The 19,044-nt window shown below is 40.8% G+C and overlaps 1 protein-coding gene across 1 annotated transcript in view; it reads left to right on the top strand.

Annotated features, from left to right (window-relative positions):
• The window catches only part of CACNA2D4 (calcium voltage-gated channel auxiliary subunit alpha2delta 4), a 159,910-nt gene that overhangs the window by 130,842 nt on the left and 10,024 nt on the right, over nt 1-19,044 (top strand). The window contains exons 33-35 of the mRNA XM_036760693.1: nt 7,591-7,643; nt 8,181-8,236; nt 10,293-10,313. Coding sequence (XP_036616588.1) covers nt 7,591-7,643; nt 8,181-8,236; nt 10,293-10,313 — 130 coding nt within the window. The remainder of the gene's footprint in view (nt 1-7,590; nt 7,644-8,180; nt 8,237-10,292; nt 10,314-19,044) is intronic.

The following is a 19,044-nucleotide window of genomic DNA, read 5'->3' as shown; positions in this document are numbered from 1 at the left end:
GTTTTTGTATTCCTCCTCCATTGTCTGGCCTTGCTTCCATTTGTTTTCTCCACAACTTTGTTTGGACATACAAACTATGATTTTATCAATGTAGGGGTCTCTTGGGTAAGAGTGCCTTGAAGTGATGAAGATTAGAAACAAATCTGTAATTCTAGAAATTCTTAGAAAGATGCCAGGGGCAAACAGAAACTAAATGACTTCTCTAGTCAAACACCTTCTATGTGTCAGAGAAAAAGAACTGGAACCCAGGTCTCCCTGCCCCCAAAACCAGCTCTCTTCCTACTATGTCATACCACTCTCCATTATCTAATATGTCTTTTTAATATGTCAATGGGGGCAGCTAGGTGGCTCAGTGGATAGAGCGCTGGACCTGGAGTCAGGAAGACTCATCTTCTTGAGTTCAAATCTGACCCTAGGAACTCATTAGCTGTGTGACCCTAGACAAATTACTTAACACTGTTTGCCTCAGTTTTCTCATCTGTAAAATGAGCTGGAGAAAGAAATGGAAAACCACTCTAGTATCTTTGCCAACAAAACCCCAAATGGGGTCATGAAGAGTCAGACATGAGTTAACAACAATAAAAAAGAACATTGAGTCCCCTGCTTTAATATTGATCTCTTTAGACAATGCCCCCTCTTCTTTTTCTACATTATTTTTGGTTCTTCTTTCAGAATTTCATTTTTTTAAAGCTTTCACTGTCTTGGGCAGGTTTCTTCCACACAATTTAGGGCGAGAGGACCCTCTTTCCTCCCTTTTGAACCTTTTAAATTAAATCTACTCTTCCCCAACCAGACTATTCCCAAAGTTCTCTATCATGACAATTTAACAGGATCATAATTTTAGAGCTGGAAGGAACCTTAAAGGCCACTGAGTCCATCACCACTACCACCTTTTAAAAACTCTTTACAGATGCGCAAACCGAGGCTGAGATAAATTAAGTGACTTGCCTAGGGTCCCCCAGCTAGTTCATGCTAAGGCAGTCATTGAACTTAGGTCTCCAACAGCAGGACACCATCCACTGCACCCCTGGACTGCATTCAAAGCACCATGTTAGATATATACAGACAAAAATGAAACAGTTACTGCCCTTAAGGAGATTACACAGGGATGGAAGGAAGAGAAAGAATACAAGAAAGCAATTAATTCAAAGCATAGGATTAGCGATTAGACCTGTGATTGACAAAGAGCAAAGCAGATGCTTGGCAAACGTTTATTAGCTGACTGGCATAAGAAACTCCCTCCATGCTGTAAATGCAAGTTCCAAACTTCTCTGCCACTTCGTCTTACAGGATTGGGACATGAAGCCAATTGCCCAGGATCACACAGCTGGGAAGTGTCAGAGGGACTTCTAAGGATACTTTTAGTTATGTAAATACAAAGTCATAGGTGATGGGAAACTACAAGAAAAGCCTTGGGGGTGGGGGGGGAACCTGAACTGCGTTTAGCCGTTCCAGACCCCCACCCCCGCCTCAAACCATTTCTACTTCAGTTCAATGGGAAATTGATGTTCCCCATTTGTCGGTCATAAGTGGGTCCAGAATAATGATTCTCTGTCACTTCCTCCATGTTTGGCATAATGAAATTATCACGATCAGCCCTTCCGCTTTTTGGTAGGAGAACGCCCTGTGCGTGTGGCCAGATAACTGAAGCACCCCGTCCCCTCTCCCAAAAGTTATTTAAACACTGCCACAGAGTTAGCGGAGGACCAAAGAGCTAGAGCGCCCGGACGTCCCGCTGCCTACGGTCTTCAGAACTTCCGCCGAGGTTTGTTTGCGGAGGACGCCATAAGGAAGAGAAAATACGAAGGCCTGCAAGCTGCCCCGCTACTTCACTCATCTCCACTTTGGCTCTTCTCTGCCTCTGTGCGTGCCAGGGTCACAGGGACAGAGTCCCAGGTCCTTGCCGGCGAAGCACGAGCCGCCGCGACAATAGTAGTTCCCTCAAAACTTGGCCGGAATTTCCCCTGAAGGCTACCGGGACCAGGGCTCACACGTGCACTATCTAGCCCTGCAGTCCTCCACCCTCTCTATGACCGCGGCGCTTGGGATGGGGAGGGGCGCAGCGCGTTCGTTTCTTCCTCGAGTTCTCTCGCAGACAAATGCCCTTTACCAGGCTTTCCCTGCTCCGGCGGTCCCTGGATCTCCTCACCCTTCTTCACCGCTTTGGTCTTGTCTCTTCCTTCTGATTTCGTTATTACTCTCACAGAGCCCTCACACTGGTCGAGTCCCACAGTACCAAGTCCCAGCGATACCTGGGAAGTTTAGGATGCTGTGCTTTGTATCCGGGAGTTACTGCTGGCTCCCTTCTGGGGTGCTGCTCCTTAGGCTCTTGCACACTCTTTACTCTGTGGTATCTGGCTGGGCCATTAGATGATGGAGTGTCCCTCCCCCCTTCTCTTTCTCTTTTCTTCATCAGACTTACAAGACTTCATCCAGGAAAAAATATTTCTTACCAGCCCTCCGGTGACTACCTCACCAGAGATGTTTAATACAAGACTAGGAAATTAAAATCCTGCTTTTAGATACCATCTTCTTTAGCAACCGTTCCGTTACCAAATCTGCTTCTTCTGAAGCCCACAGCTTCAATCAGCAACAACTTTTAAGAAAGCAAGAAGTTTAAATAGAATTTAAAATTAAAACAAAACACTAGTGCCCCCTAAAGTCTTCTGTCTCTTGCCCAAGATTTCCACAATCAAGCAATACTTCCTGTGTTCCTTCTAGTTAATCACCGGAAGAGGGCAGTTGTCATCAAGTTGGAAAAGTCAGGACCACAAATAGCCAGCCACCCTGGTCCCCTTCAGTGTGAATCACCAACCGATGTTACTAATCTCTCCCAGACTGGCCACACTCTTGATGGTACCTGTGGATGTACATCTTTATTCTTAGAGCACATAAAGCTGCTTCCTCCCTAGGGAGACCAACTCCATCCCCTAGAGATCTGTCTCAAAACTATTGACTCAGTTCCACATGTTCAACGGTCCTTCTTTCTTTCCTCCTCTGTGTCATCTTTTCTACCCTTAACCTTCCTGGCACTTCAACTCCTTCCTCCCTCACCCTCCACTTTTCTTTCTTCCTGAAGCTACTTGCTCTATGCCTTCAAGGGAGACTTCATTTTTTCTGATAACCCAGAAAGGTGTTCTTCCGGCTCTTTCACATCAGCCTTAGAGAGAGAGCAAATCAAGCAAGATGCTTGTGTCAGGTACACTTACACACACACACAGAATAAAACAATACCTGCCTCCAAGTACCTTGCTCTATCAGAAAGACAACAGATACATCCGGCCTTAAGGTCAGGAAGACTTGCATTCAAGTCCGATCTCCGACTCTGGGAAAGTCTCTAAAGAACTATAAGGTGTAGTAAAGCTGCTGACCTGCATTGCAGAAGGGATTTCCTTATACCAATGAAATAACACAGTCAGTCCCTATCCCCCTATACAGAATATATATTGAAACAAATCAGTAAAGTTTTCACATAGAAGGTGGCTGTTGAGCTGAGTCTTAAAGGAAACAAGAGTATTTTAAAGGCAGAGGTGAGGAGGGAGAACATTCCAGACGTGGGAAGCAGCCGGTGCAAAGGCACCAAGTGGGAAATGGAGTGTTATGTGTGAAGAACTTCAACAAAGCCAGCTAGGCTGGACCACAGTGTGTGGGAACGGAAGTGATATATAATACAATAACGAGGCCGTTTAGCACAGTTGGGCTCTGTGCTAGGTGCTACTGTTGCTTAGTCGTTCAGTCATGTCCAACTCTTCATGACCATAGCACGCCAGGCCCTTCTCTCCTCCCCTATATCACAAAGTCTGTCCAAGCTCATGTTTGTTGCTTCCATATTATCTATCCATCTCATCCTCTGCCGTCCCCTTCTCCTTTGGCCTTCAATCTTTCCCAACATCAAGGTCTTTTCTGAGTCCTGTCTTATGTGGCCAAGGTATTTACACTTCAGCTTCAGTATTTGACCTTCCAACGAAGAGTATGAATGAATTTCTTTTAAGTATCGACTGATATGATCTCCTTGCTGTCCATGGTACTCTCAAAAGTCTTCTCCAGCACCACAATTAGAAAGTGTTGATTCTGTGGCGCTCAGCTTTCCTTATAGTCCGATTCTCATAGGCATATACTGCTACAGGAAAAACTATAGCTTTGATGATACAGACCTTCGTCAGCGAGGTGATGTCTCTGTTTTTTTAAGAATGCTATCCAGATTTTCAGGTGTTTAAGGAGGACTAGCACCTCTGGTGTGAGGGCTTGCCAATCCCTTTTCAGGGCTGTTCACCTGTGGTATCTGACTGGCACTCAACTCTCACCTGTGGCTCCAAGAAGCTGTAGCATGCACAGTGGCCACACCCTAGTAAACCATCTTGGGAGACAGGCTAAATCGGGTAGAGGGTAACTAACAGGCCAGAAAATCCATCAGTGACTTGGGGGGTGTCTACCCTAAGCATGTGAAAACTTCCTGGTAGAATGGGCAGATGAGAATAATTTGTTCCAATGACCATGAAAGTGGTTGAAGCAGGTGCTGTGGAGCCCTTAGAGCTTGGTCAGACATTGAAGATGCCAAGGGCATCCACTGTATCCTGGGTCATTGCCAGTCATCCTGACTTTTGTCTTACCACTGGACTTCAGTGACTGAAGAGAGAATGAAGCTTCACTTAATAAATTTACTTAAATAAAATTTAAATAAATTTAAAATAAAATTTAAAAAAATTTAAATAAAATTCACTTAAATAAAATTTACCCGAGTCAAGATATCACCCAATGATGTCATTGGTCCTCTTCAAAAACAAAGGACAAAACCACAACAGTTTTCCTTCCAAGGAGCAAGCATCTTTTAATTTCATGGCTGTATTCACCATCTGTATGATCTTTGAGCCCAAGAATATAAAATCTGATACTGTTTCCATTTCTTCTCCTTCTGTTTGCCAGGAAGTGATGAGACTAGTTGCCATGATCTTAATTTTGTCTGTTTGTTTATTTGTTTTTTGGGGGGTAGGGAGTTTGATGTTAAGCTTCAAGCCATCATTTACTCTGTCCTCTTTCACCCTCACTAAGAGGCTTCTTAATTCTTTCTCACCTTCTGCCATCAGAGTAGTATTGTCTGCATATCTAAGATTGCTGGTATTTCTCCAGGCAACCTTAATTACAGTTCTTGATTCATCTAGTCTGGCTTTCTTCATGAGGTACTCTGCATATAATTTAAATAAAGTGACAATATACAGCCTTGTCATACTCCTTAACCAATCAGCTGTTCCATGTTTGGTTCTAACTGTTGTTTCTTGACCCACATACAGTTTCTCAGGAGACCAGTAAGATGATCTGGTATTCTCATATCTTTGAGGACTTGCCACATTTTGCTGTGATCCACAGACAAAGGCTTTAGTGTGGTCAATGAAGCAGAAGTAGATGTTTTTCTTGAACTCCATTATCTAGCCAATGTTTCCAATTTGGGATAAAAATACAAGCAAACAAGACAGTCCCTGCCTTTGAGGAGCTTACTTTTTAATAGGAGAAAGACAACATATAAAAGGTAGTTGGAATTGGGGAGTGGGGAGAGAGGATGTTTGAAGTGACATGGAGGCCTAGTTTGTAGAAAGATAAGGCAAAAGAAAGTAAGGTAAATGGAGCCAGGTTGTGCAAGGCTTTAAAAGCCAAAGGAACTGGTGTTTATCCTAGAGGCAACAGGGAGCCCCTAGAGTTTATTGAGTAGAGAAGTGATATGGTCAGACCTGCATTTTAGGAAAATCATTTTGGCAGCTTGGAACATGGATTGAAGTGGGGAAACACTTGAAGAAGGGAAACCAATTGTGAGGAGTGATGGAAGCCTGAACAAAAATGTGAGCAGAGAAAGGATCAGATGTAAGAGAGGTGCTGGAGGCAGAATGACAAGATTTGGTAACTGAATGGATTTGTCTGGTGAGGAGTCAAGGACAACAGAGGTTTTGAAGCTGGGAAACTGGAAGAATGGTGGGATCTGTGACAGAAATGGGGGATTTGGGGAGACAGGTTGATTTGCAGGAAAATACAATGAATTCTATTTTGGATATGTTGAGTTGGAGATATCTGTGGGACATCCAGTTTGAAATATTCAATAAGCAGTTGGTAAAACAAGACTGGAGCTCAGGAGAAAAGAGCTAGAAGTCATCTGCATGGAGATAATTATAAAATTAAAACCAGAAGTGGGCATGCCTATAATCCCTGCTACTGGGGGAGGACTGAGGCTGATGGATCTCTTGAGATTTGAACTAGAATGAGCTAAAAGTCAATTGGTGCCCATACTAAGTCTCACACCAATATGGTGAACCACCTGGAGTAGGCTACCAGGTTGTCTAAGGAGAGGCAAACTGGCCCACATCAGAAATGGAGCAGGTCAAAGTTTCTGGCCCGAGAGCTACACTTCCAGCCTGCAAAAGAGAGTGAGACCCAGTCTCAAAAAGGGGGGGGTGGGGAAGTGAGGGAGAGAGAGAGAATGAATTAAATCTATGAGAGCTGATAAGGTCACCAAGCAAGAGTGTGGCATTAACATCAAGACAAAAATAGCAGTCTCCCAAATCACTGTAAAATTAGATTGGCCCTCCATACTGCCTGGAAACAAGATCCACTCAATCTTTTGTCCCTAAATCAACTGCTTCTGGCCAATCCTCTTCATTGTACTGAGGGGCAGCTGAGTCAAGATTTGACTAATTATTTTGTTTATCTTGGGTTTCCAGCCTTTTTGCAATGGAATGCTCGCTCCAGGATGAGCTGTTTGATTCCCCATTTCCAGATTCCTGCCAAGTCCTAATGCAAACAGTTGCTCTTAGCCATACTGGGTGAGGGCCTCGAGCAGGAAAACAATTACTCAGGAAGGTTTTTAATCTAATTAAATACATTAACCTAACTCTTCCCTCCTCTAACTACTTAAATACTTTAGATACCACCTTGAGCTTCTCTGGCCATATTGCTCCACACAAGACTCCCTGATTCAGATCAGAGATGCTTCCTAAGCCCTTGATGCTTTTCTCCTGAATAGAGACTCACTTTTCCTCCCTATTCTAAAGCCCCCCACCCCCACCACCCCATCACCCTACCCCATTCTGGTAATGAGAGACGGAATGTCCCAAATCTCCCGGAGCAGTGGCCATATTCCCTAGAAGTTCCAATTAATGGTCAAAAAAGAAATTTTCCTAGCTCCCTACAAATATCTGGCCTACAATAGAAATTACTCAGAAGACTCAATAATGTTAGAAAAGGTCATCTAGTCCAACTTCTCCTATTCCCCACTCTACCACCACCAGCATTTTATCAATAAGGGTTTAGTTCCTTCTCCAAGCCCAAACAATTGGTGAGTAGCAGTGATGGGACTTGAACTCGGGTTTCCTGACTCCCCACATAGTGTTTCTTCTACTATGTCATGTTGCCCCCCAAATGTCTCCCCCGGGGGAGTGATGTTGAGAAACTGTTTCTCAAGGGTAAAATAGAAGCTGAAGCGGTGGGGATTTGGGTAATCTGCATATTACTTAAGATACACATTCTTTGGGGTGCTTTGGCTGTCAAGGTCTAGAGGCTAAGGGGGAATCTGGCCTTGGATCTTAATGATGTACTCTACCATTCTAGCCCATCTATTCGATTGTGACTGCTGCCAAATGGCTGATGAGTGAGCTCTTCATGTGAGTGTGGGTGTCTGAAGGAATTATTTGGGGGCAAGGGAGGGAGATTCTATACTGGGTTGGGATCACAATGGGACCCTTTTCTGGGAATTCTGGCTCTCTCCAGGGCACTCTCATTAATACATATGGTGGGGAGGAGAGAACACAGTTACATGGGAATCAGGGATATTTAGATGACATTCCCTCAATATGCTCAGTATCCAAAATAGGGTGCCCTGCTGAAGGCCCAAGGAGGCAACCAAGCCACACTGTGTATTGCTGTAACCTAGATCTTAGCCAACACAGGGGAAGGCCTATGAGTAAGCAAGGAAGAGAGGAGGCAAAGACTGGCTGCTAGCCATTGGGTGTTTGGTACAGAGTTGTCTACTTCCTTGTCCCTGGAGCAGGTGAAACTCCTCACCCCCTACCTCCTGCCAAGCTACAGAAAGAAACTGTACCATCTAAGGAAGGTGATAAAAAGCAGCTAAAACTTCTTACCCATTACCACCTGCATCCTCATCACACACATACACACTACTCCTGTATTTTTTTTTACAGGTTCTTCTTAGAGTGGGGTACATGGGGCTGCTGGCAGTGGGAGAACAGGGCAGAGGGTGAGTACACAGCACTTTCAGGGGTTGGGGAAGATCAAGCCAGGCCAGGATAATCTCAGGCATTTTGCAGGAACAGCATCAAGTGCCTGAATTTCAGTTAAAGTCAACAAACATGTATTAATTACCTTCATAGAAGGGTGTAATGCTGGGTACTGGGGATACAGTGATTAGAAAAAAAAGCAATTCAACAAATACGTATTAAGCATCTTCTCTGGGAAAAATATTGTGTTAGGCAATAGGGAAGATCTGAAGTTTCAATAAGATCCTTGCCCTTATGGGGCTTACAATAAGGGGGCACGACACATACATAAACTTATGATAAAAAACACATATTTCAAGTCTATTTTAAAAGGTACAAACAATACCATGTGAGGTCAAAGAGGTATCAGAAAAGGCTTCCTAGAGGACATAACATTTGTGTTGGGTTAAAACTGTAAAAATAGGGCGATACCAAATTAAAAAAAGACTTTGAATGCCAGGCTAAGGAATATAACTTTTATTCAAGCGACTAAAAGGAACTACTGAAGATTTTTCAACAGAGTACTGATATGACCAAATCTGTACATAAAGATTAACTTGGCAGTGGTCTTAAGAATGGAAAAAAAAGGGGAAGAGAGTGAAGGCCTAAAGAACTCTTAGGAAGGTATGACAATGGCCTAAATAGATAGTAATGAGGGCCTGTACAGTAATTCCTTATATTCAGAGAAAGATAATAAGCTTGGTTTTGAACACAATGCCAATGGTACACCCAGAAAGGCAGGGATGCCCTCTCAGGAGGTGGAGATGCAAGTCTGGAATGCAGAAGAAAGGAGTGGAGATATATTACACATTTGGGAATTATCTGCAGAAAGTGATCACTAAAGCCATGGGAGTAATGAGATTGCCAAGGAATCGAGTGTAGAGAAAGAGAAAGGAAAAGGACATAGAATAGAACCTTTGAGAACATCCACTTGCTGAAGGAGGCAGAGAAGAAAGAACTATAGAGGAAAAAAGAGAACCAAGAGAACAAAGCAACCCAAAAGTCACGAGGGATAAAAGTATCCAAGTCAGTAAATACTACAAAGAGGTCAAACAGGGGGAGAAATGAAGGAAAAAAAACATAGGACACAAAGGACCTCTGAGAAAGTAGTTTTTCTAGTAGGGGTGGAAGTACAGTTGCAAGAAATTAAGTGACATGAATGATTGAATGTTGGGGAAGTGGAGACACTTTTTCAGAAAGTTTGAGTTTACTTCCCTTCTTCACAGAAGTGGGGAATAGGTATGTATACACAATGCACTTATATTTCTTTATATGTCTACATATACACACATGTACACATACATATGTGTATACATAGATATATGTGTATGTATATAGAGAGAGTTAGACTCTTTTGATGTGTTGATTAGTGTCTGATAAACTGGTATGTTATGTTATATCATGCCATATCATTTATCTATATATGCATATAAATGTATGTATTTATGTATATCACACAGCTCAGATGCAAACCATACTGACCTAGGGTGATAGCACCAGGAGTGGAAAGAAAGAGACATATTCTAGATTTACTTCAGAGGCATGATTAACAGGATTTGGTAACTGAATGAACCTGAGGGATCTAGAGGGATGGAAATCAATGCTTTGAGCAATAGTCGCAGGACTGATATGTTCAGTTTAGGATATATTAAGCTTAAAGTGTTGGAGTTGAGGGGAGAAGTCACTGTTGGAAATATGGAAGTGGAAGCTTTCTGCTTTGATGTTAATGGAATGTTTGTTGGCAGCTTACTGAGATAGAATTCCATGGGAACAGGGACCATTAACCTATGCTTTATATCACATCCCTCATAGACTTTTCTCATACCTTCCTCCCAACCCCTAAACCTATCACTTCCCCATGTGACATCATCTCTCTGCTACTTTGGAACATCACCATGTGCTGTCACTGCATGCTGTCATCACTACATCCTGTGATACCCTCATTCTGCCTGACTCTGCCCCACTTCCTGTTCCATCATCCTGTAAAACATGTCTCCATTCCATCTCCACCTTGTGCTGGCCACATGACCTGAGCAGCCAAAGCCATCTTCCATCACTGTAAGTAAAATCAACTAATAGATGCTAAAGACACATCTCAGACTCCAAGCTTGGGGAAGAAAAGATTGAACTCTTTTTAGGATATTCCTCATTCATGGGGCCCTACTCATCTACCACTTCAGGACGTCATGTCAGGAGAGGAGAATGCCCTTAGCTCAAACTGCAGAGAAGCATTTAGTAGGCAGCAAACATTTATTAAGCACACTGTGTGCCTGTGTGCTAAGCACTGGGGATACAAAAAGAGACAAAAATAGTTCCTTCCCTAAAAGAGCTCACAGTCTAATGGAAGAGACAACAATCAACATGTACAAATAAGGCATATACAAGATAGATAGGAAAAAGTTAAAAGGTGGAGGGCAATAAGTGGTATCACACAAATACACCAGAACTCTAGGCAGAATGGGGGGTTCCCTAAGTCTCTTGTAGCAGTCCCCTGGGGTGTCATAAGTATTATTATCCCCATTTTTAACAGATAGGAAAACTGAGTCTCAGAAAAATGAAGCGATTTGCACACAGATACACAGCTAGTAAGAGGCAGAGCTCAGACTTAAAATCTAGTTATTCTGCCTCCAAATCCCCTGTTCTTTCCACTGTATTACAGTAAAAGACCAGCTCGCTCCCTTTCTCACCACCATCATCACCACTCTCAAGACAGGCAGAAAGAGAACTGACTACAAGAAAGACCTAGCTTCTAATCCTGCCTCTGACGCATATCAGCTGTGGAATCATGGACAAGGCACCATTTCTCTGGGCCTCAATTTCTTCCTCTGTAAAATAAAGATAATAATATATAGTACCTACCTCCCAGGGTTTGTGTTATGATCAGACACAATTATGGTGGTAAAGTGCTTTGCAGCAAACTTTAAAGCCCTATGTAAATGCCAGCTGTCCTCCTCCTTCTCGTCTTCATCCTCATCAGCATCACCACCACAACCACACCAAAATTTACAGTGGTCTTGTTCAGACTTTGATTTTCTTCCCCTAATAGCTCCCTTCCTGGAAGGTCATCCTTGCTCTATCTTCTATCTGCTTTCCCATTTGATCCTCATATCATATGAGAGTGAAGGAAGCCGAGCAGATACAATCCCTTATCCGCATTTGACAGAAAAAGAAACTGAAGCCCAATGAGTTTTCAATTTGCCTACAGAGCTTTTAAGTGGCAGTTATCACACAATCATGGATTTAGAACTGAAAGGAATGTAAGAAGCTTACCTACTCTAACTCCTTTGTTTAATACTTGAGGAAACAGTCCCAGAGAAGTCAGGTGACTCACCCAAAGTCATACAGAGAGCAAGTGTCAGAGTCAGAGTTTGAACACAGATCCTCTTTCTACTGTACAGATTTTCTGACTCCAAGTCCAGTACTTTTCCCACCACGCTGTTACCAGGCATTGGTGGGGAATTAAAAAAACAGGTCTAAGAAACCAATATGGCCTGATGCTTCACCAGTCCGCATCTGAAGCAACTGTTTATGGATTAACAAGTGCTGGGGACAGGAGAGAAGCTAGGGTTGTCTCTAGCTACTATTATTTTGTCTGGATCTCTGATTTTATCTGTATAGGGAATACTCTTCTTATACTTCTACACTTGATGATCAGGCTGTTGGTGAACTGAAGGACAGATGCCATTGCTGACAGATGCATTTTTTTTACTTCTAATTAGCACCTTACATGACTGTGCCTCAGTCTTAGGTTCTTGGGCTCATGGTTTTATTAGAAAAAACCTGGGCTGGGCATTAGGAGACCTAGCTCAGTCAGTTAATCATTGTATTACTTTGAAGAAGTCATTTAACCTCTAAAAAAGGAAGCCCATGTTTCCCTTTCAGTAAAATTTCTATCTTAGATATACAATGAAGATAAATTAAGATTAAAGATAAAAGGATATTGAAGGAAGTAAAGGGCTGTACAAATGCAAAGGAATATCACCATTATTGTTACTAATAAGCCATAATAACAACCCCGTGAAAGCCCAATCCGACATCCATGTTGGGATGGTAGGAATGGCAAAATAAGAGAATACCACCAGCCAGGGTGATGTGCCCTAAGACCACTACCATAGCTGGGAAGGCTTTGAAAAAACCCTTAAATATCCAGCTATACACTGGTGATATTATTGATTAGGTTATCATCTCAAATTGGGTCGTATTATATTTCTATGAATATGAGAGATAGAGTAGTATAGAGCTCCAGCTGGACTGTCTTGGGATGATTATGATAATTAGCTTGATACTGGAGTGAGTGATGCTTCTTCATATTCTAGTATCACAAAGAGGCAAGAAAAATCATAACAGAACAGAAATACCAATACCCCACCTGCGAGAATTGTTTTAGTAAAACATGACTGAAACCCACTATTGTGGGCAAACCACTACTATGAATGAAATGAATTGAAGGTTTGAATGCTTTGAAAAAAATGTTCCAATACTACATCAATAAAATTGGAAACTGATCCTACCAGTTATAAGCAAAGATTTCCTGCTAATTTTTGTCAGCCATATACTAAGCTACAAGTGACACAAAAATGCACTGCAATATAATTGTAAGAAATATTTTCATTCCTAAAATCAGATTAGATGAAATACAAATAGAAATTGAGGAGCTGATTAAAGAGGAGGAAAGCTAAAGAACCTAATGCCTTTGGAAATCTATACTTCTATTCCAGAAACATTAACAACAAAACAAATGAAAAAAGTCATTGTCTTAAATTATTTTGAAAAAAGGTGTGCACATTTAGACTGCAATTTCAAAAACTCCTTTTTGAGTTTAATGGTACAAATTCAACTAATAGACAAACTATAGCAAAATAGAGTAATTTTTAAAAATAGCTATCTACAATAACTACCCTGAGCAAATATATTTTCCAACAATATTTAACAATAAGTGTGAACAAATTTCATCATTTGCATATAACAGTATATGCTATAGTTGTTACTATGTGAAGTACCATGGGAAGAAAGGTAGCTCTTTCTAAGAACAGTCTTAAGGACAGGTGTCATGGCAGAACCATTTTTAGAAACAGAATCAATATCAAGCCAGTATGTGTAATAGAAAGCTTGAACACCATATCACCTAAAGAAAGCCAACAAAGAAAAAATATGCAGAATAGAATCCAGAATACAAAAGTGTACTAGAAATTCTTGATACCTTTATAAACAATTAAAAGTGAAAGCCAAAATGTTAAGGTGATATGTGGAGTCAAACACCACAATGAGCAAAATACACAATTAAGTGGCAGTCAAAAACTACACTATAGAGACTTGGGGAGCAAATAAATCAGAAGAGAGAGAACCCCTAAAGAAGGAAGATATGTAAATTTTCTGATCATTTACATAATCAAGAGAAGCACAAAACAACAAAAGCTCAATTCTGATAATATATGAAACAGAAAGCTTGCATAAAGCTCTATAATGAATGACAGAATGTTTGTAAAGGGCGAAGGGTGGGGTGGAATTTACTAAAATGCTAGCTTTTCTGTAAAACTGGAAAGTGGGGAGTCCAGTAAGATCATAATCATTGACCCAGATGCTTCGCAGTTGTATATAAACTTCTAGCAAAAGCATTTTACCAAGTTTCACTCTGGTGTAAGCTTGTTCTCACCTTTATATAGGCATTATACGTGAAGACATTATATATTTATTACTGAAAGATAAGAACATCAGAGACCCATTCAAATATAGGCAATTACATGTTTATGTGAGGGCAGCTAGGTGGTGCAGTGGATAGAGTGCCACACCTCAAGTCAGGAAAATAAGTCTTCCTGACTTAAAATCTCAGACATTTACTAGCTGTGTGACCCTGGGCAAGTCATTTAACCCTGTTTGTGTCAGTTTCCTCATCTGTAAAATGAGCTGGAGAAGGAAATAGCAAACCATTCCATTATCTTTGCCAAGACAATCCCAAATGGTGTCACAAAGAGTGGGACAGTCCCAAAACAACTTAACAACAACAACTTTATACAAAGCATTCACAGCTTGTATCACTCAAATCTATAAACACCTTTTAAGAAGACAGCATACTGGTTGAGGAGCTGAAGGGTGTGCCAAAAAAGTTCTAGGGGATGCAACTCTTTGTCAATTTGCTCATTTGCTCTTTAACAGGCCAACCAAAAGCACTCTAACAGTTATGCCATCTTTATTAATCATCAAAGCCTTTGACTAAGTTCCAAACTATGGTTTAGTATTGTGCTGCAAATATATAAAATAGACCCAATCAAAGTCAGAACTAAATTAGAACTATACTAAAGTATTTGATGTCCATGTGGAAAATGAGTCTCTGTTTAAAACATGCCACCAACAGGATAATGTCAAAAACAAATGATCTAAAATGTGGTATCTTCCAGGAAACAATTTTAGCTCACTATGGTTCTTCCCAGCCTCAAACTTATTATTTATTGTGTCAGTCCGGAATACAACTGAGTCTTTTAAGTCAAAGAGGGAATCGTGCCAAAATGATATTAAATACCTGATATGCATAGAAAGCATCAAGTTAATGGCTCCACTGAAAAGCACGTTAAAAAGCTACTTCATCATATGAAAACTTTCTCCAATGATATTAAGATATTGTTTGGACTTGATAGCATAAAATTCTTAATGAAAGTAAAACTAGTAGATGTTGCTGTGAAGTAGATGGTTAACAGGCTGAGCATTTGCTCTTTTTTATTTTCCTTTTTTTTAACACCCCTTCCCTCAAAGAAAGTTGAGGTGCTGATTTCTCTCCAAAAAAGCCTTTTTCCTTCTCTTTTCCTGCCTCAGGGATATGACCTCTCTTTTGGTCACTACTCTCTCCACTTCCCTTCTCTTTACATCAGAGGCTGAAGGTGTTGCCTAGGGCTCCTGCATTCAGGTCAACCAAATCTAGCAATCATAGCCCATTTATCTGAGGGCAAAGGAAAACTTGAAACCATGTGAAATCCTTTCTCCGTGATTTTAGAGTGCTTTAAATACATTTCATTAATAAATCATCTCACCTTGTCAAGCCCCCAGATCAGATTCTGAAGTCTAATCACCAGAATAGGGTTGCTACCCTGACCTTTTTAGCTTCTTGTGTATTTAAGCCAGCAACCAGTATGTCCCTTCAACCTTCATTAGTATTCCCTGTACACAATTAAAAACAACTAGCAGTTAAGACTGACTATCTTTATTCGGAGGTAGCCAGGTTTAAAATACTTTGAAAATAGCAAATAAATAGCTTTAAGGAAACAGGGAACTTAAAATTGAAACATCCATTCTTTTGGACAGAAGTGGGAGGGAGAGGGGAAGAAAATACAACCCTCCCACAGCTTTCTCAATTCTTAAAGGCTGAGTTGCCTAGAAACTTCAGTCTAAGTTCCTTGCTCCATTTGGCAAAGGCTGGGCTGCTAAAGCCAAAATCTGCTTCCTCTCTAGTCCAGGGACTCATATTGCAAAATTCCTGCAAGAGATCCAATTGCCACTACTGTCCCTCCCACCTCCATTCCTCCTTGCCTGGGGAATGCTGCCACTGCCAATGCTGCCTCTTTCTATCTCTCAGAAGATTCAAAAGCACCCAATGCACCAAGAAACTTCACCTTCTAGCTTAAGGTCCATGATAGCTCCCCAGTCCTCCAGGACTAAGAAAACTAGATCTACCAGAAGAACATTCTGAAATTTCTCTCTATCTTCAGGAATTAATTCCAATATGGGGCTACAGAAGAATAGAAAATAAAGGCTTTGTGCTTGAATCTGGAGGCCAAACTGAGCTGATATAGATGAAAATGATATTTAAAAATACTTTGTTCTTCTCTAGGCAAGACATATTGAGCATAAGACAATCAAAGAGAAAACTGACACTGTATGTTAAGAGACTGTCAACTTGAAGTAAAAGTTTAATGGGAGAAATAAAGAGCAATTAAAACCCATAGAAGGTATAGAAACTAAATGTGTACATTCAGACAGCTAGAGAAAAAGTAATACTTGCTTATCAAAAAGGAGAAAGATTGATAAATGTTCTCAGAACATACAATAAACAAATTTAAAATATACAGAAATACTTTTAGAACAAATGCATCTCACTTCAAAAAGTCAGACAACAGGTATACATATTTGTCAAATGTGACCAAAAGCAATTTATCTCTGGATAGATCCTATGAAGTAGTTAAGATCCAAGAGTGGAATAAAAAGGCAGTCCATGGGTGACATACGCATGAATTCAACCAATAATAGGTTAACAAAGAAACAATGAACAAATGGTTGAGTCATTGTCCTTCAGATATGATTAGAGAAACAGCAGGGCTTAAGCTAGCAATTCAGTATCAGCCACCAGAGCTTACAAAAAGATATCCTTAAGGAGACCAGACTAATTGATCAATGCAGATTATGAAAAGAAGTAGCAGAAACCGTGTGACAGATCACTACAGATTGCAAAATTTTAACATCTGTTGATTAACCAATACCTAGAAAGACAAAAATGGGAGCTAGAATTATATACTAAATGTTTGCCATCTTTTACAAAGAAATAGATGGCAAATATCCATATTATGTATGCGAATCCCAAAATATCCTTGAGAATTCAACAAATACATTGTTTTGGAACTGGAGCATAATCAGACAAGACTGTTGCCGACAAATGCCCAGAATTAACAATGATTCATAAAAATTTAAGAACAATGTTTTTAATAGATCATGTTGAAAACTCAATCCAAATTCGTAGCAGCCAGCATTTATATAGCACTCTAAGGTTTGCAAAGTGATTTACATATGTTAACTTATTTTATCCTCACAACAAACCTGTGAGGTAGATGCTGTCCCCAATTTACAGATGAGGGAACCGAGACAGATAACATGCCCAGAGTCACACAGATAGTGTCTGAAGCAGGATTTGAACTCAGTTCTTCATGACTCCAAATCCCATGTTCTAGTCACTGTACCACCTAGCTGCCCTCACATTGAATGAAAAGCTTTCAGATTCAGAAACCTACTGGAAGACATTAAAAATGATGTAGAACACAATGAGGTTTATCCCATTTTCATCATCCTGTCTGCTACTAGAGTTTTCCTGAAGATGCTTTCAATGAATGAGGCTACAAAAAATGTTACATCCAATGCTCTTATTCAATTACAAAAAACAATCATTTTATCCATTTATGCAATCAACCACAGAAAATTAAATATATAAGAATAATAGCAACTTATGCTTGGCCTATTTCTATCTGAACCCAATTTTAAAAAGAGAAGAATAACAGCAGTGATGATGATAAATTTGAGAACTCATGATTTCCCTGAAACGGGCATTTTACCAATGCAGGAGCTAAAACATGAGTTTTAAAACTTCTTGAGTTCCAATCTGGCCTCAGATACTTACTTATTGTATGACCCTGGGTAAGTCACTTAAATCTGTTTGCCTCAGTTCCTCATCTGTAAAATGAGCTAGAGAAAGAAATGGCAAACTACTCCAGTATCTCAGCCAAGAAAAGCCCAAATGGGGTCAAAAAGAGTCAGATATGCCTGAAAAATGACTTAACAAGTCCTGATAGCATTCAAGAATCCAGGCTCACCTCAGTATTATTATGAGTAGGCACCAGTATAGAACGTTAGCAGAGAATTAATAACATTTTCATTTTTTTCAGCCTGTGAGCTAGTGCGAATTGGCAGGGTCCTTGAGTAAGATGGTCCCTGTATTATTGTCTCTACAGGGCACTTTTCCTCCTATGCCTCTGCATATTACAGTTTGACCCTTTCCGATGAAGGATAAAGGGCATCTCACCAATACTAATCATGGACCTCCCTCTCCATGTTTCTAACTCATAGAACTGATCAGCTGCTCCTGAAAAATGTCGTGAGCATTGCTGGTGAGGATGTGCCTCCTCCAGTGATTCTCCCCTGCCACCTACTGGCCAAGCTCTCAGCCCACTCCATTTTGCTTTCAGCTATTTTCTTAAAACCAAAGAATTGCCTTCATAGAATTTAGGAGCCAAAGGGACCTAAACGTTCACCTAATCCCCTTGGCCACTACCCTTATAGCTAGCTGGAAGGGACTGTAAAAATCATTTAATCTTACTCCCTCATTTTACATATGCAGATCACTTTTCACTCCATTCTGGAATACTCATAGATAACTGGGTTCAATGTGCAGATTTTTGGCAAAATGTATTCCTCAAACAGCTCAGTTTCTAGCCCAGATCAACTAGGAACCTGTAGTCATGTGTTTTCCCTTTGCTCTAAGCCAGCAGACCACATATTTTTAAAATCAAATTTTGGATTAGAACGAAAACAATTGGCAAAGAATAGTTAAAACATTCTCTCTCAGACAACAGGAGGGGAAACCCTGAAAGTATAATTCTCAAGAAGATTCACACTACAAGTAGAAGAGCTGTTTCTTGCAGATATAAACATAATTAGCTAAAACTGCACTTGGGACAAATTTATATGTTGGGGGGAGGCGTGCACTGCAGCACAGAAGTCAGGGTAGGGGGCAAATTGCCCACACCTCTGGAGGACTTTGGAGTGGCAGTTGCTTCAGGGAGGAAGCATACTATCCCTCTAAAGATGTCATTTCTCTGGGGCAAAGCCCCATTTTCCCTGTGCTCTGCATGCAGGGCTGGTATGGGAGAGGAAAATTTAGCCATTCAGCATTTCTCAGTTTACTATATGTCAGCCTGGAATCAGATATCCCAATCACAGCAGGAGAACCTTTCCACTTTTCTACTTCATTTTATTCCTGGCAAGGAGGAAGGAGGCTTCACAAGCAGCTGCTCCCCATCCTTCCCAACTATATATA

Source organism: Trichosurus vulpecula, chromosome 5 (genome assembly GCF_011100635.1).
Source record: "Trichosurus vulpecula isolate mTriVul1 chromosome 5, mTriVul1.pri, whole genome shotgun sequence".
Taxonomy (NCBI): Eukaryota; Metazoa; Chordata; class Mammalia; order Diprotodontia; family Phalangeridae; genus Trichosurus; species Trichosurus vulpecula.
The sequence above is the reverse complement of the archived record's forward strand: the minus strand, read 5'-3'. Positions and strand labels throughout refer to the sequence as shown.